Source organism: Podarcis tiliguerta (genome assembly GCF_965153285.1).
Source record: "Podarcis tiliguerta genome assembly, chromosome: 2".
In the NCBI taxonomy this organism is placed as follows: domain Eukaryota; kingdom Metazoa; phylum Chordata; class Lepidosauria; order Squamata; family Lacertidae; genus Podarcis; species Podarcis tiliguerta.
This window is the reverse complement of record NC_139535.1, coordinates 19,986,723-20,013,294: the sequence shown is the minus strand read 5'-3', so window position 1 is coordinate 20,013,294 and position 26,572 is coordinate 19,986,723. Positions and strand designations below refer to the sequence as shown.

The 26,572-nt window shown below is 42.6% G+C and overlaps 1 protein-coding gene and 1 long non-coding RNA gene across 18 annotated transcripts in view; one reads left to right on the top strand and one right to left on the bottom strand.

Annotated features, from left to right (window-relative positions):
• IHO1 (interactor of HORMAD1 1) overlaps positions 1 to 26,572 on the top strand; it is a 65,817-nt gene that overhangs the window by 20,890 nt on the left and 18,355 nt on the right. For 5 of the 17 annotated variants that reach the window (XM_083425691.1, XM_083425688.1, XM_083425683.1 and 2 more), the window contains exons 3-5: positions 7,598 to 7,666; positions 14,072 to 14,225; positions 17,602 to 17,759. In XM_083425691.1, the coding sequence (XP_083281817.1) occupies positions 7,611 to 7,666; positions 14,072 to 14,225; positions 17,602 to 17,759 (368 nt within the window). In that variant the 5' untranslated portion in view covers positions 7,598 to 7,610. Of the gene's footprint in view, positions 1 to 2,125; positions 2,227 to 2,257; positions 2,706 to 3,940; positions 4,118 to 4,300; positions 4,996 to 5,475; positions 5,500 to 5,984; positions 6,077 to 6,720; positions 6,738 to 7,597; positions 7,667 to 14,071; positions 14,226 to 17,601; positions 17,760 to 26,572 lie in introns of those variants that run through there. The other 12 variants (XM_083425695.1, XM_083425697.1, XM_083425696.1 and 9 more) reach the window with 12 other exon arrangements.
• On the bottom strand, positions 44 to 4,415 carry LOC310671076. Its single transcript, XR_014507751.1, has 3 exons — positions 4,275 to 4,415; positions 1,781 to 1,864; positions 44 to 769 (listed from the first exon to the last, which is right to left on the bottom strand). It is a non-coding gene; the product is annotated as an uncharacterized lncRNA (long non-coding RNA).

Sequence of the window (26,572 nt, the reverse complement as noted above, 5' to 3'; positions counted from 1 at the left end):
TGTGTATTATTTGCTGGCGTGTACATAATTTGCACCTGTCCTGAAATATATTTAGCAGATGATTAACAGAATATTTCACACACACACAAAACACACACGTTTGTTTTTGTTAAATAATTTTTATTAATTCTCAGTTTCAAAAATCCAATATGGGGGGTGTGTGTGTGTGTGTGTGTGTGTGTGTGTGTTGGTGGATGTAAGAAGCTTTGGGGTTCTACAGATCATGCTATTTGGGAACGAGATTTGTATAGCATACTAAAAACGATATTTAGTCTTATGGCAGATAAATTTTAAAGTAAGTTTTTTTCTGGATATGGTGGAAATGTATTCTTGAAGGTAAGGCAGTCTAATGGACTCACAGGATCAGTATGCACAGCATAGCAACTGTGGTCTAAAGTGAGCAATGGTAGCATCAGTTTCCTATATTATTTAGTATCTCTTCTGAGAGGTACTTTTGAGCCTACCTCCTTTTTAACTCTACCAAACCCGGGGGCAGCAGCCAGCAGGAAGAGCCCAGAGTTGAACATAAAACTGATCTTTTTTCACATGAGTGTCTTAACTCAGCTCAGCTCAAAATATAATTGGGATGTTAAAAAAAAACAACCCTGTGGCGGGAATGTACATTCTCTTTCTCTTTCATGTTGTATCCTTCTACTTTAACAATATTGGCATTCACATGTAAAAGCTGAAACAGAGCATACCATCTCTTCAGTTTGCACAGGTTGGCATTATGGTGTACTGGCTATATACCATCATACTCAAGAAATAACTGTGTTGAAAAAAGAAAGGAAAAATAAAAGAAATTACTGTATCTAGTAATAGTAACACCAACTTTTTATTTTTTGGGGGGTGGGATCATTACAAAGGGAAAAAAAACAGATAAATATTATTACTCCCTTTTCAACTCTTTAGCAGGATATTGAAACAATGAATAGTTAATAAGTCATTACATCTGCATAACCAACGCTGATAAACTTTCCCTTGGAGAATATGTAGCTCATGGATTATTTACCCAGTTGTTGTGATGGGAAAATTTAGCTCCCTCTAATTTCCTCAGTAAGTGAAATTCCCATGGTGTTTATATATTACAAACATTGGTTTTGCTTGCATATTTGCATGCCCTTCTGACAGCAGGAAAAAACCGGAAAGTCTTACCACCCCAAGGCTAAAGTAAATCATTGATTGCATAAATTACAAGCCTACAATGGGTAAAGCTTTCACTTTACTCTCTGTAAAGTCAGTATGAATCCTACAATTCTTGTGCCCAGTACGGTAGAGATAGTGACCAAAGTTCTTCAGGCTGCAATCCAAAATACAGGTAACTAAGTGCTACTGAAATCCGTGGGAGCGAAGTTCTAGGGAAAACTTGAACAAGATCAGACTCAGGCCCGGCTCACCCATGAGGCAAGCTGAGGCAACTGCCTCAGGTGGCCGGATCCATGGAGACAGCAGATCTGACCTCCAATAAATGCATTGCCTGCTGCTACTGCAGTAGTGGCAATGGCTTTAGCACACTCCTTGGAGGCTGGATCTGTCTCTTTCTCAGCACCCCCCACCAATGCCACCTCTACCTCATTGTCTTGGTCTCCCTCCCACTCCCAGGGAGGAAATGGTGGGGGCTGCCATCTGGGGTCTTCTGGGCTCTGCGGCCACCCAGCTTGATTCTGACCTGGCTCCTTCCCCCCAACCACCCTCAATGACCTTTGATTCCCATTTCAGCTGTTGGGTACGGTTGCTTTGATTCCCCTCCACCTTGTTCCTGGTGTAGATCTTCACTCACCCCCTCTTCCCTGGCCAGTGGATGTGAGCGCCATGTTGTGGTTTGCCTCAAGTGCCCAAAGGTCTTGGGCCAGCGCAGATCAGGCTGTATGCAAAAGAACAAAAAACTTATCAAAACTTAAGACACCACACTGCATCACTTCAAGATTGATTTGGAATTTGTATTTTACACTTCACTAGGAGAAAAAATGCCATTTGCCTACAGGCAAATCAATGGAGCACAAGAATGCTGGATATGGATTGAGTGAAGGTCCATGGGGCAATTTAACTAGACTGAACTTTGCCCTTTTCCAATATGGTGTGGAAAAATATGCTATAGCTTCTTCTGTCTTTATATCTTTTAAAGGAAGCCAGTTTGCACAACCTGTTTTGAGGGAATGTTTCAGACTCCTATCTGTTGGAATGAGATTTCCTACCTTGATTTTGTTCTTTATGGGATAAACAGAGGTTAGTAAATGGGGAAATTGCAAGCATATGTTCCCCCCACTTTCACCCAGTGAGAAGCAAGCTCAAAGCCACGTCTTAATTTTTGGAATATCAGGGGCTGCCTGCCAAAACTCACTGTATTTCGCAAACCTTTGTTCTGCCCTTTGTCGGGGCTTACTGCAAAGCGCTTTGTGTAACATAAAGGAAAAAAGAATGGGAATCCTGAATCACAGGGGCTAGGATTAATGGAAAGGCTCATTAGGAACCTAACAATGTCATCCTATCCCCAATTTATGCTTGCTGGGTAAAGTAGGATTGCTCCCAAATCCCCATTCACACTGGCAATCAAAAAGGACACTTTTTGCAACAACTCTTCTGTCTGCGGGACTGACAGTGCCAGGGGGGATATGGGTCGAATGAAGGGCGTGTTGATGAAGGAGCAGCAATCAGGATCCTATACTTGGGTCATATCTGCTCACACCCAGTTTGAATAATATCATGTCTGTATCTCTTTGGATTAGCCACTTTTTGTCTCCTGAATCAGACGTTTCTGTCCTTTGAGAGGAGCACCTTGTTCTGCCCCCATTTCTTTAATGACCACACAAGTGTCAGCTTTTTGGGGTGGCTTTGCATAAAAATTATGTGGACCGCCTAGTTACACTACAGACTTTCATTTGTGTTCTAGCAGTTTAACTGTCATGGCTCCACCCCCCCCCCCAAAAAAAAAATATTGGAAATTGGTGAGGTGTTAAAAAGTCTGTTAGAAACATAATGATGGCTATCTGGGAACAGTTATGGACCACAGGTATGAAATTTACGGCATGTAATGCCTTAAGAGAAAACCTAATGAAAATGATTTATAGGTGGTACATGACACCAGTCAAGCTTGAAAAAAATTACCATCTGCCCGACAACAAATGTTGGAAATGTAAAGAGACTGAAGGTACATTCTTTCACCTTTGGTGGACATGCCCAAGGAGTAAGACATTCTGGGAGATGATTTACAATGAAATGAAAAAGGTATTTAAATATACCTTTCTGAAGAAACCAGAGGCCTTTCTCCTGGGCATGGTCGGCCAATTGGTGCTAAAGAAGGATAGAACTTTTTTTATGTATGCAACAACAGCAGCAAGAATACTTATCGCGAAGTATTGGAAGACACAAGATTTACCCACCCGGGAAGAATGGCAGATGAAGTTGATGGACTATATGGAACTGGCGGAAATGACTGGCAGAATCCGAGACCAGGGAGAGGAGTCGGTGGAAGAAGCCTGGAAAAAGTTTAAAGATTATTTACAGAAATATTGCAAAATTAATGAATGTTAAAAGATTGTTGGAATGAAGTTATATATGGCTTTAGTAGAAATGTTATAAGGATTTAAGTATAAATAGATTAATGAAATTTTAAAGGTAAAATAAGGTTAGAATGTGTTAGGATAATTATAGGACAGATAGCAGAGGAAGATGGAAAGGAATTGCTGAAACATTTGACAGAAGTGGAATACAAAAAGGGAGGTGTGAGGAGGTCGGTGAAATAAGTGAATGAAAGATAAGATATTGAAATTGTTTGAGTGTTTTAAATTGTTTTTGTTTGTTTTTGTTAGTTTAATGTGTTTAGTGTTATGTAGTGTCTTTATATTGTATTGTATTTCCCACCCCCTGTTTTTATTTGGTTTTGTAGTGTTTAAATTGTTCAAAAAGCAATAAACATTATTTAAAAAATAAAAATAAAAAGTCTGTTAGAAATTTCCTAGCCTCTCCCTCAATTCCAAGGATTGTAAGTAGAGAGAATGAATATTAAACCAGCTTTGAAGCAACCTAATAGGTTTCAGCTCTTTCTCTCTGACTTTCAGGCTGTAAGCTTACATACCCCAACCTGAGACTCAAATGCACCACTGGATTCAAAGGAAAGGTACTTTTACTTCTGAATAGACATGCATGACCACACGGACATTATTATTGTTATTATCGTTATCATCATTATTATTCTTCACATGAACTTTTAAGAGACTGTTCAGAGCTAGGCAACGGGCAAATGTAACTTTTGATTTACATTTATATGCACTGACTTAACAATTGTGATTTTTGTTCCCTCGTGACTTGGCTACCATTTCTTTACACAGAAAAAAACTGGATTGGTGAGGTCTTAATATTCGGAGTAATGGGGTTTCCAGATTGTTTTTTCAGGGGATGAAGAGTCCTGAGATGTCTTGAAACAGCAACTGAATGTTGTGAGGGGTTTAGATCTTCCCGAGTGGAATTTCTCTTGAGGAGGAATCCGATTTGTTTTTTAAACAAAGCAGTTTCAAATAATAATTATGATATGTCGGTACATGTAACCCAAGGCTGTGGTGCTTCAATCTTCCCGGGGCTCTGAAAAGACGGTGAGATTAGGAAAAACAAGATTGCCCGCTCCCAAATGGGGAAGGGAAGGTGGAAATGCGATGAGGACGTTTCTTGTGAGGGAGGCGATAACGTTAATTCGGTCAAGGAACTACAATACTTAATTTTTATTAAGGCTTCCTCTCGCGGGAGGGGGGGGGGAGGTGTTGGGGAAGAGACTTGTGCGGGCCGTGTGCGATATGCTTTGCGCGTGGACCACCATTAAAACTTTATATATATAGCGAGGATCCCCCGCTGCGTGAGGGAGAACCGTGAGGGAGCCTCTCGAGGCGCTTCGCCTGAGGAAGAGCGTCAGGCGCCTCTCGCGCGCTGCAGAACAACTCCCCGCGCCCACTAAGCCCGGGAAGGCGGAAGAAAGAAAGGTCTGCTGAAAGAAAGGAGGAGGAGGCACGTTAGCTTTACACTTAATGCCTACATGTCAGCTCCACACACCCAGGGATATTTCTCAAAGGGAGGTGGAGTTGCATTAGCAGCCCAACTCCAAGAGGGGAGACGTGCTCCCGCCTCAAGTCCCTCTTTGGTTTTACATTGGCACTTAGGGGCGGAAGGGAAGGGATGCGGCAGGTTGCAAATCATGCAGAGGCAGCAATGGTTCTTCCAATACCTCAAGCGCCTTTCAGGCACGAGTGACTTTGTAACAGTAGCCGGGGGTGTGGTGTATGAACCGTTCAGGGCGTCAAAAATAAAAATAAAAACGTCAAAGCGACGCCCATGGGACCTGACACAGAATGGTGCAGCGTGGTGGAGCCGCCTTGCAGAATCTTGAATTTGGTTTTCTGCCCAACCGACAGCAGCGTCCTGCGGCCATCGAAGCATCGATGCATTACCGTATTTTAATATTTTGTTGGAAGCCGCCCAGAGTGGCTGGGGAAGCCCAGCCAGATGGGCGGGGTATAAATAATAAATAATAATAATAATTCATATTATCATTTTTTTGCGAGGGGTGTTTTGCCCCTTAGTTTTTCCTTGTGGGGGTATTTTCCAAAGATGCTGATGCATGGGCATAGCCAGAATTTTTGTTTGGGAGGGCAGGCCTTTTGTTAGGGGAGGTGCAGAACCTCAGCTATGTCATTTTATTGATTTGTATTGCTTTATGTAGGGCAACTGCCCCCTGCCCCCCCCCCCCCCCGCTACGCCCTTGTTCTCATGTCGTCTTTCTCCCCAAGCATGCTGCTATCAATTTCCTCTCCTTTTGTCGGCACTGTTTTGCCAGGGACACAATTTGCTATTGTAATAGGAGGGCACATGGGTCATAACTGAGCCCTGATTTTTCTGTGTGCATGCTAAGCTTGTTAGCTTCCACACATTTTTTCAAAAGGCATGTTTTTCAAATCCAAATTTCTTTTTTCTTTTTCAAATATACGTTTCTATTCCAGGGCTTTTCATCTACCCCAGTTGGAGGAACTTGACACACCATATATTTAAAGCACATCCCTGCCCCCAAGAATCCTGGGAACAGGAGTTTAAGGTGCTTGGAACTGTAGCTCTGTGAGGGGTAATCTGTAGTGTTTCATATGTATTGTATATACAGTCATACCTCATGTTACTTTTGCTTAATGATACGTTTTTTCAGGTTGCGTCCCGCGGCGACCCGGAAGTACTGGAAAGAGTTACTTCTGGGTTTCGCTGCTTGCGCATGCACAGACGTGCAAAATGATGCCACGTGCATGCGCAGAAGCAGCGAATCGCAACCTGTGTGTGCACAGACACGCCACTGCGGGTTGTGTTCTATTCATGTTGCGAACAGGCCTCCGGAACGGATCCCGTTCGCAACCAGAGGTATCACTGCAAATGTGTTTTATATGTATTGTGAACTTGGGCATTGTTTGTTGTTTTGTACCTTCCCTCAATCACTTTTCCACCCTCCATTACCCTTCTTGGTAGTGGCGCCCTCCCTCTGGAATGCCCTCCCTTCAGATGTCAAGGAAATAAAAAACTATCTGACCTTTAGAAGACATCTGAAGGCAGGCCTGTTTAGGGAAGTTTTTAAGGGACTGATGTTTTTGTTATGTTTTTAGATATGTTGTAAGCCACCCAGAGCGGCTGGGGAAACTTAGCCAGATGGGCGGAGTATAAATGTAGCAACAACAACAACAACAACAATTTAAAAAAAAGAAGCCAGGAAATGAGTAACAGCATTATCAATTTCTATTTGTTAGGAAAAGTTGATACTGAGGTCTCTCACAAGAATAGTATTTGACTTGCATAAGGTTTGTGCAAGAGTAATTAAGAGGCCTTCCACAAGAGCTCTTTTATTATTTTTTAAAAAACAGCAGCAGAAATCCTGATATATGGATTGTGATTACAGTTTCCTTGGTAACCCCACACATTTATTGTGTGGTGATCATTAGAGAATTGCTCTTCCAAATTGAGGGTGCCTTCAACATGTAGAAATCGGTGGAAATAGATGTCTTTCATTTGGTTTTGGGGACCTCCAGAAATAAAATGGCTGTAGGTTGTGCTCAGCTGAAGAGCAAAGAGAATCAGATATGGTGACAGAGGCCACTCATCAAAATGTCACACCGTACATGTGACAAACTGCCCTCCAAAAAAACCCCAAAAGAAAAACCACAATTGCCAATGTATAATGGGCTATTTTTACATATTGGATTTTCTGTGGGAAGTGAAAAATCTAGTTTACATTTAAACAAACATCTATGGGCTGGCATTCTGATGAAGGTGACTTCATCTTGAAGCACCCTGTATTTCACTCCTGTTGATTTTTAATGCTGAGTGGCACTAGAATCTTGATAATAACAACAAAGCCAAAGCAATATATTTGCCTGGGTAGTATCCATTCTTGAAGCAAGGTGGTCAGCAATTTACTTGGAGATTGTGTCTTGTTTTAGGGTAGTTTCTTCCTCTGCCTAGCTTTCATGGCAGTCGTGGGGGAAACAGTTGTTAAAATTGATGCCTTGATGAAACAGTGTATGAGAAGACTAATGTACCACACTGCAACATTCACATATTTCTCTTTATGTTTTAACAGGCAAGCCTGGGAAATGAATCCAAATCTCTGGAATGTCAAAGAGATGTTTAGCACTCCTATAAAGATGGGGTAAGCAGGTTATTGCTGCCATTGTTATAGTAGCACTCTTGTGTCATTATCGTTGACAGTGCATACATTCCAACCATGGGTTCCAGTTCTGGTTTGGACGCTATAACTAACCCTAACTATAGTTTGGGCCTATAAAGCCTTAAACGGCTAAGGACTGCAATACATCAAGGAGCTCCTCTCTCCTCTCTCTATATGAAACTACCTGGACCCTGAGATAACCATCTAAGGCCCTCTTCTTCATGTGTCTCCTCCCATGAGAGGTCTGCAGGGTGGCAACACAAGAACAGGCCTTTTTTGCAGTGGCTGCTCATTTGTGGAATGCTCTCCCCAGGAAAGTCTGGCGCCTTCATTATGCGCCTTCCTCATCAACCAGGCCTTTGGTTGATTAACATGTTATAACCCTATTAAATGTGTTTTGGGGGGGTTATTGGTTTGTTATGGGTTTGTTATTGTTTTTATCAGGTATGTTGTGCTTTTATATTGTATTTTTATGTTGTGAACCGCCCTGAGATCTGCAGATGAAGGGCGGTATACAAATTGTAATAATAATAATAATAATAATAATAATAATAATAATTAATAATAATGTCAGTGGCATGCTGGGGATCATAGAGTTGGAAGGGACCCCAGAGTCATCTAGTCCAGTCCCTTGCAATGCAGGAATCTCAACTAAAGCATCTGTGACAGATGGCCATCTAACCTCTGCTTGAAAACCTTCAAATGAATGAGAGTCCACAACCTCCCAATGGAGTCTGTCCCGCTTTCGAACAGCTATACAGTAATACTACTACTACTACTACTACTACTACTAATAATAATAATAATAATTGTATTATTTATATGCCACCTGACTGAGTTCTTCCTGATGTTTAGTCGGAATCTCCTTTCTTGTAACTTGAAGCCATTGGGTTGAGTCCTACTCTCTAGAGCAGGAGAAAACAAGATAAAGAAATCTCCACATAGAAAAGCTCCTGCTGGGTCTTCGAGTATGGTTTTTGAACATTACACTGCTCAGAGCACTTATTTGTGCGTATCAGAGCTATTTCATAATGTGCAGATTAGCTCTTAGTGATCTGGACAGCCTAGTGTCCTTGCTTTTAGAGAAATAAGGAATTGCTGCCTCTGTGAATTGGCTCGAAAAGCATTTCATTAGTCTAAATTAGAATTTACAATGCGATGCATGATTATGCAATCTGAAGCCCACGACCTTGTGATTTTTAAAAAAGGGCATCTCTAGAAGTAGGGCAGACTGCATTTATATGGTTGATATGAGTAGTATTTAAGGTGACATGCAAATACATCCATCAAATGGAAGGTGATGTATAACTTGTTACTTTTTCTGAAAATGTCTGATCTTATATCATGCTACAAGAACACAGACATGGTAATATATTTTAATTTTACTTGAGGGGGAATATTAAAATGTGTGGAAGATACTGTTTTACCGCCAGATTAAATTATTCTAGGCTTTGCGAGCATTTTATCTCTGTAATTTCCCTTGTGCTGTTTACAGTACAAAGCTTATTATGTGAAAGGGCCTCTCTAGTCATGATGAAGACAGTGCTGAAATGAATCATGATGCTCAGAATACAATTTACTCATTATACAACCGTGGAGCTTATTCTACTGCATTTATGAGCTTGCTTATAAGTTTTTCATTTAAGAAGTAACAGAAGAATAGGTTCTACATCTAGGATGTAGCAAAATATCCAGTGTTTTTCCTGTTGTAGACATCGAGAGAAAGCAGCGGCAGGGCAATTTATAAAAGTGAGAGGAGCAAAGTAGCAATCTTTAGACCCATTTCACAAACAGATTAATCCCCTGTGTAACACCAGCACAGCCACGTGACCAATTTGGCCCACTGAGCATATGCTCTCTAAATTAACCTTCTAAAACTGTCACAAAAATTTACCAGTGTACACACTAAATCCTCTGCTATTGTGCTTTGCTATGATGGCGGATGAGGAGGAGGATTAAAACAAGAAAATAAATTAATAATTTATTTGCCAATTAAGGGAAATGTACTCGCGTCAGGCAGGCGAGTTAATAGAATTTTGTAAGGCAGAAGGAGTCAACAAAGCCAACATGGAGAACAGTGTGATTAATTTTCTCTGGCATGATTTACCGTTTATTTAAACACATGCTGCTTAATTGTGTTACCATCTAGTAGTTTTCAAGGCCTGTTTTTTTTAAACAAGGCTTACTAGATTCATATCTAAATCAATTTTAATGTTTTCTCCCAGTGTAAGGATAGCACAGTTATATAGGAAGACTCATAAGGGGGCGTCAGAACCTGTGGCCCTCCAGATGTTGCTGGACTCCAACTCCCATAAGCCACAGCTAATATAGCCAGTAGTCAGGGATGATGGGAGTCGTAGTCCAGCAGTATCTGGAGGGCCACAGGTTCCTCACCCCTGATTTAAATACAGTGGTACCTTGGGTTAAGAACTTAATTCGTTCTGGAGGTCCGTTCTTAACCTGAAACTGTTCTTAACCTGACGTACCACTTTAACTAATGGGGCCTCCTGCTGCTGCCGCACGATTTCTGTTCTCATCCTGAAGCAAAGTTCTTAACCCGAGGTACTATTTCTGGGTTAGCAGAGTCTGTAACCTGAAGCATCTATAACCCGAGATACCACCGTAATCCAAATGCTCGAACCTTCTGCTACAGCCAGAAGCAATATATGATGCTCTCAGGAAGAATCTGCTCCCTCCCTATCTTTCCCCACTACTTTTAAAAATAAATAGTTATTTGAATCAGGTAAACACATATGACATAAGTCAGCTTGTTCACACTATGATCATCATGGGAGTCAATCAGAGGATGACATGCAGGGTGGATGTGGAGTAATGTGTGGTGATTAGGGCAGATAGTTAAACTTCAGGTCAGGTCCAGTCCTGTGGTACAACTTGGTGAGAGCACTGCCTGTTTTTTTTATCATGAACTGCCCTTGTATGCAGTGATTGCAGAAACACCATTCCAGGGCTAGAAAAGAGTCTCAATGACAGAGGATGGAAACGTGAAAAGTGCTAGCAGGGATGCTAGTGCCTGAACCACGGATGGTATCAGAGGAGGCCAGATCTCCCCCAGGCAAATAGATTGCCCTCTCCACTGTCCCCTATTGCTGGACTTTTGTGCTTACTACAAAGGAAGATACTTTTCACATACTGGGAGCCTGTGTGGTGTCATGGTTGGAGAGTTGGGTTCAGACCTGAAGCTTGCTGGGTGACCTTGCACCAGTCTCTGCCTCTCGGTCTAACCTACCTCAAAGGGCTGTTGTGGGGATTAAAAGAGGGCAGGGAGAGCAATGTATGCCTCCTTGAGCTCTTTGGAGAAAGAAGTGTGATATACAATAAATAAATAAATTTAGAAAGGTGTGTTCCATATGGGATAATGATAGCCCTTAAAACCTGTTTTTTGGGGGGACGACGACATAGTGGTGCTGTCAGTTTAGGACTTTGAGGCAACTGTCCAGGGTTCCACTCAGCAGAATTAGCAAAGTTAACTGCACTAATATAGCTCTGAATGTACAAATCTAAGGCTCTTTCTCTCATCAAAACCCAATTCCTGAAGCCCCAGTAGAACATCCCTCACCAACAAGAGTTGCTGCTTCACCAGGGAATGGAGGTGGGATAGCAGTTACTGTACATAGGAGCTTGCTGGATCAGGCCAGTAGCCCATCTAGTCCAGCATTCTGTTCTCACAGTGGCCAACCAGATGCCTGTGGGAAGCTTGCAATCAGGACCTGAACACAACAACACATTCCTCCCTCGTATGTTTTTCAGCAACTGGTATTCAGAAGCATACAGACTCCAACCTTTGCATATAAAAACTGTCCTGCTCCCTTCACTAGCCCTCAGGGTGACCTAAGGAAAAAGAAATCTGGGGCGGCAAGTAAAAGGTCAGGCTACTTTAAAACCAAGTGTCAGTTTAGTCCAGTAGTCTGTCACTAACAGCAGCCAGCTGCCTCCAGAATCTCATAGGCAGGTGATGGCCTCTTTGTTGGAACAGAATATGTAGTTCTGGCGTACTGCATTGAAAAAGGCTGACCCATACTGTATGTTAAAACCACGCTGATTAAATGACTTGGGAAGAATTTTTATCCATTGTGACTTTTATCAAATATCAATTTCCATTACTAATGTAGGATGGTGGAAAAGTGCACAGTTGTAGGTGGTATTCAATCCCTTTTTAGATGTAATTTGTGCAGAGCATAGAGCTTTGTCTGCATCTGGTACACAGCTGAGTTCATAGTCTGATGTTATTATATTTAAAACAACATTTGCATATTTATTGCATTTCTGCAGTCATATGCTTCCCAGTCATTTTTCTGATGTGTCAGTACTCCTGTTCCAACATGGCTGGCATCCTATAAATAGCAAAGATTAAAAGCAAAAGCGCTGTTTTGTTGGAATAGGGCCTCTGACATCAAATAAGCATGTCGGTGTTTGAGCTGCAACAGAAAAGCACGATCTGAAAGGATGAAAAGGGAATGATCTGGCAAGCCTAGTAGAAATCAATCCTCAAAATGTTCTCTAAACTAGGGGATAGCTAAGGACACAGAAGTAAAAGAAGAAACTTACTTTTTAAACATGTAGATTTAAACGAATGGCTTTGTTACATGCAGTATGTTAGGGTTCTAAACACACCAAAGGCTCATACCATGGGTCTTCAAAGAATTCTGATGATTTTGAAGAAGTTGCAGAGAGAAAACAGTTTTGTATGTGTTAAGTTGTGGGTGAACATATCACACGACACAGTGATTCTTCAAACAGCTCTTGTTTATTCACAGGCCAGAACAGAACTGAACTGAAGGGTTCAGTCAGCCTGCTTATATAGAGCTCCAGTACAACGTAACTGTAACAATTTTCTAAAACTATCCAATCACTGAATGTCACTTTCGATCCCTTATTTTTATAACTATCTTCATTGTCCCCTACTGGCCCAGGGTGAGAACTTCAGTACATAACAGTATGAGCTACCTGATACTGGGGTTCAGAGGATGCAAAGATTCAGCTTTACTCATTCTTGCTCTGTTGAGGAAGCATAATACTGCTGCTGATGTTAGCTCAGTCCAGGACTAGGACTAGCCCTGTCTAGGATGATTGACAGAGTAGCAACATAGACCCCATCTGCCCTATCCATTTAAAGCTATATCATACCACTTTAACCAGTGTCATCTTCCCCCAAAGAATACTGGGAACTGTAGTTAGTTAAGGGTGCCAGTAGTTGTTAGGAGACCCCTGTTCTCAGTAAGTCACAATTCCCAGAGCGGTTTGACAGTCAATCCCTCTTCCGAGGGAATTCTGGGGATTTCAGCATCCCCCAGTTTTCTGACGTTTCACCTATAACCTTTCTACACAACTGTAAGCTCATTTTTAAAATAAATAAGATTTTCAGGGTGATGCAGGATTCACTGCCTGTTTCCAAAGTTCTGTCCTTATATGTTGTTGTTTAGTCGTTCAGTCGTGTCCGACTCTTCGTGACCCCATGGACCAGAGCACGCCAGGCACTTCTGTCTTCCACTGCCACCCGCAGTTTGGTCAGATTCATGTTTGTAGCTTCGAGAACACTGTCTAACCATCTCGTCCTCTGTCGTCCTCTTCTCCTTGTGCCCTCCATCTTTCCCAACATCAGGGTCTTTTCCAGTGAGTCTTCTCTTCTCATGAGGTGGCCAAAGTATTGGAGCCTCAGCCTCAGCTGAGGCTGATCAATTGTATTACTAGCAACATGGATCACTGCCTTGCCGTGGCGAAGGGGCTTGAAGAACTCAGAGAAGCTATGAGCTATGCCGTGCAGGGCACCCAAGATGAACAGGTCATAGTGGAGAGTTTGGACCAAACGTGATCCACCTGGAGCAGGAACCGGCAAGCCACTCCAGTATCCCTGCCAAGAAAACTCCATGGACAAAGACAACTGTCCTTATATAGAATTGTAAAATACAAGTGACCCAAGGCATAAGTAATAACAAAATAATCAGTTACATCAGATTTGCAGTTGCTGCTGAGAACTCTTGACATATTTTCCACTTCTGTTCATTCTCCTCATGTAATTTCAACCAAAACCTCAGACATTTAAATTTGTTGGATGAGGGGAATGATCAATTGTATTACTAGCAACATAAAATCATTATTCCTGAATGCCATGAGAAAAATGATACAGGCATTAATCATACTAGGATTCCATGTTTTGTGGTTTTTCTTTCTTTCTGATGAATAGTGGAAGTTCCTATGCCCCCAAATGAACATTCATCAGGATTGCCAAGCATTTAATACTGTTTTGTTATGGAGTTTAGGCAGCTTGGGGCATGATAAAGAACCAAATATATTTTGGCTGTGCTGTATGTTTTTAATATATTGTCATTACTATTTTTTACACTTGCTTTTTCTGTTTTCCTGTTTCAGGCCTAACAAACCATTGAACTGGACCAGTGATTACAGCAGTATGAGTGACTCTCAGTTCCTTTTTGGTTCCCAGTTCTGCCCAGAGAATTCACAGTCAGCATTGACCCCACTTGAATTGAAACAAGACAAAAGTTCACAGCAAAATTCTCAGGATGTGAGTCTGATGTGTAATGTTTCTATGCTGGTAATTTTCTGCCTTTGGGGAATTAGTAAAAATTGAACATTATATAGAGTTTGTTATTACATTGCTTCCTGCAGAAGCTCTATGCGGCATATTAACCTCACAACAAATGTGGCTGTGTAACCCATGACAATTTATTTCTAGAACCAATGGAGTCTGAATCTATGTAGTCCATATGCAATCTAGATCTATTGCTTATTTTTTACCCCCTGAAAGACACCTCTTGAGAAACTATTTTCATTCTGAAAATAAAAGCTCATTGCAAATTGATTTTGCTTTACCTCACAATACATCCATCCCAGAAAAAGGATGCATTTTTAATTTCAGAATAGAGTAGTTGCTTTGGAAGACTACTCTTCCAGGCATCCGCACAACATGACCAGTCCAATGAAGTTGATGTTGAAGAATCATTGCTTCAACACTGGTGATCTTTGCTTCTTCTAGTACACTGATATTAGTTCGCCTATCTTCCCAAATGATGTGTAAATTTTTTCGGAGACACCGTTGATGGAATCTTTCGAGGAGTTGGAGATAGCGTTTATAAGTGGTCAATGTTTCACAAGCATATAGTAATGTTGGTAGTACAATTGCTTTGTAAACAATGTCCCCACTGTGGAAGGACATGTGGATCCAGAATTGGCCTCCACAGTCACTTATGGACTTATTGTTAAAACCGTGTTTATGGAAGACAATCTTACTCAGCTACGAGTGATCGCCAAAGAAGAAGAAGAAGAAGGATGACTGTATACCAATATCACAATCACTACTTCCTTCTTCATTACCTGGGACACATGCAGGGAGAAAAAGACATGGAATAACCCAATCAAGAGGAGGGGTTTCAAATGTGGGAGACTGAGTAAGCTGCTTTGGGGTGCAGAACTGTGGCTAGGGAGTGTGGACCAAGGAGAAAGAGAAAGGTCTGAAGAGATCCTGATGGGCTGGAAATTTGCTTGAAAGGAATAAGGTGTGACTATACTGGTGTTGGGTTAAAAGTGTAATTGAGTTTTATTATCGGTTTTTGATTATGTGTCTTCTAATGCCTTTGCTAACTTGTTTGTTACTTTTCTACAGGAAACTTGTATTTTGCTGTTTCATTGTATATCTTGGAGCAGATGTTTTGTGGGGTGTGTGTGGATAATTAAGAGCTTGGGGAAATAGGCTGTATGTAGAGACCCTTCTAATCCCTGGATCCAGAAAATGTTGAAATATAAGGCAGGTGATCACCTAGGTGATGGGCTATTAAGAGAACAAAGGAAAAGGGCTCTGTGTGAGTTAGCAAATGGGTGGGGCTCCTCCCTCAACTTGTAGTTAGTTAGAAGGAAAAGGCAGAGTTATTACAGTGATATGAACTAGATGAAAAAGAAGCAAGCTGGAGAGAGGCAGAACAATGTTCAATTTCTGTTTGAATCCAAGGCTATAGCTATGAGAGAAACAAGACAATTTTAGGGTGGTAATGCTGTGAACCCCTCCATCAGAGGTTCAGGTTGTAAATATGTGTAAATAAACCATATATCATAAAGACACCACAGACAGTCTCAGCTGTGCCTCATTCCTAAACCCTAGGTGAGTACCTGGAATCCCTGGAATTTCACACAGCTCAGAGACTGGGGTGGTGTGCAATGCTACAAAATAGTTGCTTCTCTGATACGGCTAGAGGCTACTTCTACACAAAGAAGTTGTTGTTGTTGTTTAGTCATTTAGTTGTGTCCGACTCTTCGTGACCCCATGGACCAGAGCACTCCAGGCACTTCTGTCTTCCACTGCCTCCCGCAGTTTGGTCAAAGAAGTAGACCATATCCTTAAGTTGATGGGGAATCACGTGCAAATATGAGCTCCATTGGGAGGAAGGCCAGGCGTCTCCAGCTAAACCCACTAGTTGGAAGTGTGCATAGCCATTTTTTTGTGCTGCTCTGAATAGTGTGCCATTTACAACTCATTCGTCATTTTTCATTGAAATCATGCTTAAATCAGGGTACATCCTCAAGGGTCAAAACAAAAAAGAAATCTAGAGCTCATCCAAACTTCCACTTTTCTCAAACTCTTTCCTGCTTTTTAGTGCTGAATTGGAGTAAACATCAGTGAGGTTTCTGCAGATTGGCCTTTGGTCCAATTTAGTGCTAAATAACACGTTTTCCCTGGGACAACAGTGGGGCAAGCGGAAAACTGCCCAGAGCTGTGCTTTCTAAGTACAGGACAAGCAGAAGTATGGACGAGCCCCTAATGTTTGAGATTCAAAAGTACAATGTGGTTCTGTCTGTTGTCCTGGTTCTTTTTGTCCCATCTGCACTTTGTAAATGGGTTTTTCTACATTTTTGAAGATGAAAGAGAGTAATCCAGCAGGCTAGGCTTTCTGCTTAAATTGAAGATCAAGGGAGTGAGGTTTCCATTTTCTTCTACAGTGGTTTGGTGGATTAAAAGCAGGCCTTTTCTTCCTGAAATGCCAACAACTCATAAGAACATAAGTGCCTGCTATATCAGCCCAATGGCTCATCTAGTTCATTATCCCGTTCTCGCAGTGGCCAGCCGGATGCATATGGCAAGCCCACAAGCTGAGAGCAACAGCACTCTCCTCTCATGTACATGCTTTTTAAAAATGAATTGGTGGTTTAGAAAAAGGAAGGAAGGAAGGAAGGAAGGAAGGAAGGAAGGAAGATGCTTTACTCAAAGTAGTTCTGCCTGGAGATTCCAAGGGATTGAGTTGAAGATGTTTTGCATCACAAAGCTATACCCCTTGCTTTCCTTTTCATTTTTACTGAATTGTATTTTAACATACCATGTGTTAGCTGCTATGAAATCTTTCTGATTGAACAGTGGAGTATTTTTTTTTTAAAACAAATGTACTTTCCTGAAAGTACATTTCGCCACCACCGGGACGCGGGTGGCGCTGTGGGTAAAAGCCTCAGTGCCTAGGGCTTGCCGATCGAAAGGTTGGCGGTTCGAATCCCCGCGGCGGGGTGCGCTCCCGTTGTTCGGTCCCAGCGCCTGCCAACCTAGCAGTTCGAAAGCACTCCCGGGTGCAAGTAGATAAATAGGGACCGCTTACTAGCGGGAAGGTAAACGGCGTTTCCGTGTGCGGCTCTGGCTCGCCAGAGCAGCGATGTCACGCTGGCCACGTGACCCGGAAGTGTCTTCGGACAGCGCTGGCCCCCGGCCTCTAGAGTGAGATGAGCGCACAACCCTAGAGTCTGTCAAGACTGGCCCGTACGGGCAGGGGTACCTTTACCTTTACTTTCCTGAAAAAGAGGCTAGTGAAAGTGTAGTTGCTATAGCCTGGGTGATGCTTTATCTGTCTTTCTGTTAATGCATGTTAAATATTAGCACATGTTGTCTCTCTTTCTCTCAAAAACAGAATGAGCCCAGTATTTTTGCCAAATACCAGTCTAAACCACAGCTCTTTGCAGGGGATGGAAAGGAAAAAGGACCATTTAATTTTCCAGCTGGAAGATTCAAAGGTGTCTTGGAGCAATTTGAAGAGAATAAGAAAAAGATCAAGGAAAAACACGATAAGTAAGCAAACAGCTGTGAAATCAGTTGACTCTTCCTTCTGTTGAATACAATTGTGTATAAGTCCTACAAGATTTCCAACCCCCATAAATATCATTGCAGCTTGGCTAAGAAACTGTTTAGTAGAGAGGTCTCACTCCCACACTGACAGCTGTTGTTGTTTAGTTGTTTAGTCGTGTCTGACTCTTCGTGACCCCATGGGCCAGAGCACGCCAGGCACTCCTGTCTTCCACTGCCTCCCGCAGTTTGGTCAAACTCATGCTGGTAGCTTCGAGAACACCGTCCAACCATCTCGTCCTCTGTCGTCCCCTTCTCCTTGTGCCCTCCATCTTTCCCAACATCAGGGTCTTTTCCAGGGAGTCTTCTCTTCTCATGAGGTGGCCAAAGTACTGGAGCCTCAGGTTCAGGATCTGTCCTTCCAGTGAGCACTCAGGGCTGATTTCCTTCAGAATGAATAGGTTTGATCTTCTTGCAGTCCATGGGACTCTCAAGAGTCTCCTCCAGCACCATAATTCAAAAGCATCTATTCTTCAGCGATCAGCCTTCTTTATGGTCCAGCTCTCACTTCCATACATCAGTACTGGGAAAACCATAGCTTTAACTACCGGTATACGGACCTTTGTTGGCAAAGTAATGTCTGCTTTTAAGATGCTGTCTAGGTTTGTCATTGCTTTTCTCCCAAGAAGCAGGCGTCTTTTAATTTCGTCACCATCTGCAGTGATCATGGAGCCCAAGAAAGTAAAATCTCTCACTGTCTCCATTTCTTCCCCTTCTATTTGCCAGGAGGTGATGGGACCAGTGGCCACTGTCCTCGTTTTTTGGATGTTGAGCTTCAAACCATATTTTGTGCTCTCCTCTTTCACCCTCATTAAAAGGTTCTACTGTTAATGCAACTTCACCACCCTCTCTGCAGCAGATCACATTGTGCACCCAGCATGGTGCAGACAGAAAGCCAGGAGTGGTCATGGGCTGATGTGGCTCAAGAGCCAGTCACTGCATCTGGCGGATGCCCAGGGGCAGGACCAGCAGAAGGCCTTTAAAGGGTGCCACCCCTGGCTATAGCAGCTCTCTTCTCTTTCCTGTTGCCTGAACTGGTGCTTCCAAATTACTACTATTTTTGGATGGGATCCAATCACATATTGGCAAATTCAGGTTGCACAGTTACATTTGATTGAGAGGTCTTGCTCAGCAAACCCACTTCCCTGAAAGATTGGACTTTTTGCAGCAAGTGATGGGAAAATGCACTGGAAATTGTGAGGTATCACTTGCTCAATGCAACATCATCTAACCTCCCCCACAAACAAATCAAGGTGAATGCTTCCTAAATAACCAGTGTCATCAAGTCTACCCAAATCAGGATGAGTACTGAATAAGCAGGTTGTCTGAAAGCATTCTCAGTGGGAAAGCACTCATTTTTCAATATGGGTTTGGCTTTCCCTCCGTACATAAAGCATAAAGATTTTGCTGTGTAGGCTACTGCTTTCTGTGTTTGTGCTGCTGGGGGATTTGATCCCCTGGCTACAATGAGCCCTATAAATGTGTGTGTGTGTGTGTGTGTGTACACTTTGATAGCCATTAGTGTCCTCATTTGCTACATGGGCTAGTAGGGATCTACCTTAAGTTGCCATGTGACTTTTGAGGATTAGATGGAGCCATTAAGTACATCCAATCCCTCTGGAAAAATATATATATATTGGACATGCCCTAAAACAATGAGAACATAAGAAGAAGAGCCTCCTGGAGCAGGCACGTGACCCATCTGGTCTAGCATCTTGTTCTCACAGTGGCCAACCAGATGTCTATGGGAAGCCCATAAGATTCTAAGCAACTGGCATTCAGAGGGATACAACTTAAAACTGGAGGTGGAAGGGTGCTAAGGACGATCATTTCCAGAGTGCAGTCGTACCTTGGATCCCGAACACCCTGGAACTTAGACGTTTTGGCTCCCGAATGCCGCAAACCCACAAGTGATTGTTCCGGTTTGCAAATGTTGTTTTGGAACCCGAGGGTCCAACGCGGCTTCCATGGCTTCTGATTGGCTGCAGGAGCTTCCTGCAGCCAATCAGAAGCCACGATTTGGTTTTCCGAACGTTTTGGAAGTCGAATGGACTTCCAGAATGGATTCCATTCGACTTCCAAGGTACGACTGTATAGTGATCTTAAACTCAGAGTCATGGGTTTGCGCCCCACGTTAGGCAAAAGATTCCTGCATCGCAGGGAGTTGGACTAGATGACCCTTGTGGTCCCTTTCAACTCTACAGTTCTATGATAATATGTCCTGCAGAGCACCATCCAAACACAAATGTATATTAGCCTGAACAGGGAATTGGCTATATAGCAGATCCTCTCAAGGGAAAAACGAGAGTGTACAATGTTTGCCTTCGCCTAATAGGCATTAACTTTCCATCTGCTCTTTGTCAGGAGGAGAGGAGTCTGTCTTGTCAAGTTCCATTCAAGCGAATTTCGGGGGCAGGGAGGAATTTTCTAACAAAAAAAATGCAGAGAAATGCCTTATGGCTGAACAAAAGCACCTGCTACACTAGTCTTTACATTTTGATTAAAAGTAGGCCATGATTAGAATGATTGGTATGTTTTGAGGGAATGAATGTGTTTTTAAAATATATACCTTTATCATATAAACAAGCATTTTAGAGCTGTGTGTTCTACTGATATTGCAGCCTCCCTATGGCATTCTTTAATACACGCTTTGTTAGTAAGAGAGGATTAGGATGGACCCTAAGAAAAACCACAGAAGTTTTTTCCCCCTTCAACAAGCAATGTAATAACTTCAGAACCAAGTGTGAGGGAATTTAATGATTTCCCCCCCTGTGGAGTGATGAATAATTCCAATTTGGTACATATTATGTTCAGGAAAAAAGATGCGAGAAAAATATGAAAAAAAGTGTTTGTGTGTTCTTGTAGGAAAGCTATATTTTGATGGAAAGACTTCAGGCAATTGTAGTTGCTCAAATGATTATCTCTCCCCTGACAAAATACATTGAAAAGCTTCTGATAAGACAACCATTGAAAATCTATTGGGAAACATTATCCACAAGCAAATTAAAAGCAAGATTGACAACCATCTGATTTTATAAACGTTTAGAGAAAATTCTAAATGCAGATTTATTGTTTCAAAAAACAACCTTACGCAATTTCTTCTTGTTCTGTCATAATCCCCTTACCCAAAGCATCATCCCTTATCATTATCATCTACATCTGCAGAGAATTGTTGCCTTTGGGCTTTGTCCTCTCAATGTAGGGTTCCCTTTTTGTTTCTCTGAGCCCACATATAATGCAAGACCATTATTTCCCCCCTACATGTGGCAAGTTCTAACATATGCTTGGCCACTTTCGACTGGATTTCACGCGGGCAATTCTCATCTACCATTCCTGCTATCTGAAGTTACGTGTCTTGTTCATTATCACCCCACCTCCTACCTTTCAGGTTTCCCCCCACTTCAGCTACTGATCTTGTTGCTGCTTGCAGAGCTTGTGCCTATATACCTCTCTATTGCTTTGTCAGCAACCAGGGCTCAGCAGAAAGAAATCTCTGTGAGGCCACACCTCTTTTATGGCACATGCCGCACAGAGCAGCATTGCAAAGGTTAACTTAGAATCATAGAATCACAGAGTTGGAAGAGACCACAAGGACCATCGAGTCCAACCGCCTGCCAAGCAGGAAACACCATCAGAGCACTCCTGACATATGGTTGTCAAGCCTCTGCTTAAAGACCTCCAAAGAAGGAGACTCCACCACACTCCTTGGCAGCAAATTCCACTGTCAAACAGCTCTTACTGTCAGGAAGTTCTTCCTAATGTTTAGGTGGAATCTTCTTTCTTGTAGTTTGGATCCATTGCTCCGTGTCCGCTTCTCTGGAGCAGCAGAAAACAACCTTTCTCCCTATATGACATCCTTTTATATATTTGAACATGGCTATCACATCACCCCTTAACCTCCTCTTCTCCAGGCTAAACATACTCAGCTCCCTCAGCCGTTCCTCATAAGGCATCGTTTCCAGGCCTTTGACCATTTTGGTTGCCCTCCTCTGGACATGTTCCAGGTGGCAGTGTCCTTCTTGAGTGCTTGCCCTTTGCCATGGTGTAACAAATACAAGTCTGGAACTGTATTTGGCATCTCTCAATTGCTCCTGTTGAAGATGTTGTCCTTTCTTAATCAGGGACAGGGAACTGGCAGCCCATGGACCAGACGTGGCCTGTGGCGTCTTTGGATCCTACTCACAGCCACAATGCCAGTTGCGCCCGATTAAAGCTTCTCTCCTCCCCCAAGCCTAACAACTGTGTAGATGGGGGTGAAGTTTGTAGAGGGGGGAAATGCAGCTGGAGAGGAAAAGGTTAACCTTCTAATGCACACTGCAGCCTTATCCCCCAAATGCTTCCTCTCCTGCCCCCCCACAAAGGAAGAAGCTGATTAAGATTATATGTCATTTTAAATGTGTTTGTGGGAGAGGGGGTTGTGGAGGTCCCCCCCCCCTTTGTTCTTGTTTTTGTTATGTATTTTGTGTTTCTTCATTTTGTGTTTTTATGCTGTGAAGCAGCCTGAGCTCTTTGGATGAAGGGTGGTTGGTTGGTTGGTTGGATGAGAGAGAGAGAGAGAGAGAGAGAGAGAGAGAGAGAGAGATGATAGATAGATGCTGGCCTTCTGCTCTGGCACTGAGCAACACAAAGGAGGACATTTAATTTAAGTCAGTAGTCTTCAACCTTTCCTGACCCAAGACCCTCTTTTAACCCAAACAAGGATTTGGGAACCCAGGCCTTTCTTTTTAATAATATATTTGTGTGGTGGCAGTGCTGCTGTTGTGACCCACACCCAGTAAGTACTGGGTCCCAGCACCCCAGTTGAAAGCCAGTGGACTCCCCTTGTGGGAACACTGTCCCTTTAACTGGGTTGTGCCTAAGTGCATCATGCGAGACTGGAAGGCCCCTCTGGGTAGCAGAATGATTAAGCAACAGGTAAGCTATGGCTAGGGACACGGGTGGCGCTGTGGGTTAAAGCCTCAGTGCCTAGGGCTTGCCGATCAAAAGGTCGGTGGTTCGAATCCCCGCGGCGGGGTGCGCTCCCGCTGTTTGGTCCCAGCGCCTGCCAACCTAGCAGTTCGAAAGCACCCCCGGGTGCAAGTAGATAAATAGGGACCGCTTACTAGCGGGAAGGTAAACGGCATTTCCGTGTGCGGCTCTGGCTCGCCAGAGCAGCGATATCACGCTGGCCATGTGACCTGGAAGTGTCTTCGGACAGCGCTGGCCCTTGGCCTCTTTGAGTGAGATGGGCGCACAACCCTAGAGTCTGTCAAGACTGGCCCGTATGGGCAGGGGTACCTTTACCTTTACCTTTACCTTAAGCTATGGCTTTCTATAACAGAGGCTCCTCATCTTGTAAATAATAAAGTTTATAAAATGTTTATGGACACCTTTCTCCTCTACAAGAATTCTCTATTCAAATGGATAGAGCCCCTACACAAAAATAATATCCGGCATAAAATTATTATAGATCTGCAACTTTGTTTTGATGGTTTTGTATAAAATCAAATTATTTTCTTTACAACATTGTTTTTATCTTGGGTTTTCAAACCTTTTGCCTTCTAATTTCCAAGTTTAATTTTCATCTTAGTTTATTGACAAGTTCACTATGTGGTATGAGTTTATCTAGAGTTCAGTTAAAATGGAAGAAACTTGGTTGTGTTGAGTATCACGGTTCTGTTTTGCTTGCTCTTCACAAATCACCACAACTTTGTTCCTTACGGCCGCTCTTGGGAAGTTGCCAAAAAGTGCTTCTAAATTAAAATTAATTGGCGTGCTTGTCCTCTAGGAACACAGTCCAAAAAAGCTTTCTGTGGGCTTGGAGGAGAAATTTTCCACTGCAGCAATTTGAGGTACTGAAAAGGCAGGCAGCTTTTCAGTTTATAGTTTACAAAGTAAGTTCCTCCATCTGGAACTTACTTTAAAAAACCTCCAACCTTTTTCCTCTGTTATTTTCACTGAAGTCTTGAGGACTGTATGAAACTACATCAAGGACCATTGCTGGTCCTCAGACCGCAGGTTAAGAACTATATTCTTGAATAAAATATTGGGGGTAAGATGTGGTGCACGCACACCTTTTGAATGGCACTGTCCATAAACTGGGGGAAGGAGCAGTCCCCTCAAACATTTTATTGGGAGAGCCGAAGCCCCCGAAGCCCCTAGTGTGGTGAGCCAGTGTGGTGTAGTGGTTAAGAGCGGTAGTCTTGTAATCTGGTGAACCGGGTTCGCTTCTCTGCTCCTCCACATGCAGCTGCTGGGTGACCTTGGGCCAGTCACACTTCTCTGAAGTCTCTCAGCCCCACTCACCTCCCAGAGTGTTTGTTGTAGGGGAGGAAGGGAAAGGAGAATGTTAGCCACTTTGAGACTCCTTTGGGTAGTGATAAAGCGGGATATCAAATCCAAACTCTTCTTCTTCTTCTAGGAGTTGGTTCCTATACTCCGGGCACCTTCATTATATGACTTTCAGATGATGCTGATAATACACCTCTTTACCCAGGCTTTTGACATTTGAGGTGTATGTTATTAAGGCCCCCTTATTTTTATGGTTATAAATTGCTTTTAATATTGTGCTTTAATACTGTAACCTGCCCTGAGACCTCAGAGTGAAGGCCCATTAGGCCAGCTTTGCAACTCTGCTTCCCTTGTGCCGGTTACCTTCTGCTAGAGAGAGAACTGCAAGGCAAAACAATGCAGAGGCTGCCAAGTTAGCTCTAATCTAACTTGATATCTTTACATGACACCTATCCATGGTGTCAGTAACGTGACTTCTTGTTGAACCTCTTGATGACATGTTGTCTTCCACTCTACCCCACCCCACATGGAAGCCTTCCACAGGTGAATAGGAGTTGGATATAATGCATTGAGAAAGCTCATTTCCCATAGTAATAACTGCAACCTTCTTGTAAAAGGTCAATATACAGTAGTAATTTTGTTGCATTGTATTCCTGTCAGTTGAAATATTAAGCAGGACTGTAGTTTCTGTGTGCCCACGCAATCATAGGTGATCAGACATTTCCTTTGCTTTGAGATATTCTAAGACTGGGTTCACCACAATGCTAAACAGGCCACTGTTTTTCCGATGTTTTCTCTGTGACAAACATAGCTTCATTTCATATACAGCGGTACCTCGGGCTACAGACGCTTCAGGTTACAGACTCCGCTAACCCAGAAATAGTGCTTCAGGTTAAGAACTTTGCTTCAGGATGAGAACAGAAATCGCATGGCGGCAGCGGGAGGCCTCATTAGCTAAAGTGGTACCCCAGGTTAAGAACAGTTTCAGGTTAAGAACGGACCTCTGGAACGAATTAAGTTCTTAACCAGAAGTACCACTGTATTCTAGTGCTCATGCCATTTCATGCATATTCTATTTTAATTCTCACCTATGCTTCTGCCTCTTCTCCTGCTGTACAATTCTTGAAAGAGAACATACCTTTAAGCTTTATTTTAAAAAGGACAATGAAAAGCATGACAGCATTGCTGCCACTAGCAATATCTCCCTCTCCTTGTTTAATGAATGCCAGATACTGCGGTGGATTAACACTAACTCTTTTATTGTCTAAAAGTGACTATACAGCAGACCTAACAAACTCATGAATGCAGACCTTTCGTGTACCTTGTAAGTCCTTTAGCCTTGGCTCTAGTTTCACTTTTCATGCCATACCAATAAGGCATTGCCTGTCTGTTCAGTATCACAGTTCCCCTCCTTTGAGTTATAAACTGTCCTGAAGCAAAGGAGTGAGCTAAAGAACAAATCATGAACACAGTCTCTTTTTTGTTATTTTACCCTGGGGTCATGAGTAGGCTATCCGTCACTCCTAACACCTGCCAGCTGAGGAATGATGTCATCCGTGGTGGGAAGAATGTAGTTTTCTCTTTTTTACGGTTTTATCCAGCTGTTTCAACTCCACACACATATGTAGGTACTATCCTTTTTCGGAACTGGCACCTCGCGTGCACAAGTCAGTGAGTTCCATGATTGGTTCTATAACCCCACATCGAACCATCTTCTCTAGTTCAGCTGGTACCTTGGGAAGTAACAGGGTTGATATTCTATGTGGGCTGCATAGGGTACAGTTCCTTCCTCACGTCTTACCTTTATTGATATAGTCTTCAAAATTCCTATCCCATTGTGAGGCTCTGCAAAGTGTTATTCTCAGCCACACACCAGGCCCATTGTTGTAGCTCTGACATGTCTCAAAAGATTATTGGTCTCAGCTTGGAGCACATATATTTTAAAGGGTGCGATCTCTACCTCTGTATTGAGTTTCTAGCCATGAAATATTCTGCACAATTTGGATTCTGTCTTCCAGAGCTAGTGAGCACTGTGAAAACGCGTGCTGGAGACAGGGTGGATTGTAAAAACTTCTTCAGACAGACTCTGGAATCACACTTGCATCAGCTCCAGGATGTCAGCACAATGCCATTAATTTGCAGTGACACCTCCCATGGCCTCAGTAGATTTCCTTGGTTTCGGTTTTCTTTGTTGAAAGCAGGCCCTTTCGTGAATATGGTTCATCTTTGCCACTCATCAATTTTCCGCAAGAAAAAGATTTCAATAACTGTTGTGCCTGTGGGCACAAATTAGGGCATATTGACTATACTGTTTTTTTGTTTGTTGTTATTGTTTACTTGTCTCTGTAGTTCCATAATCACTCAAAAACTAATAATAATGGTGTTGATAAATCTTTTTTTTTTAAACAGCTTGAGGAGCAAAAATTATTATTATTATTTTAAATGGGGAGCATATCTGGATTTCTTCTACTTCTGTAGTAAGCTTTGCG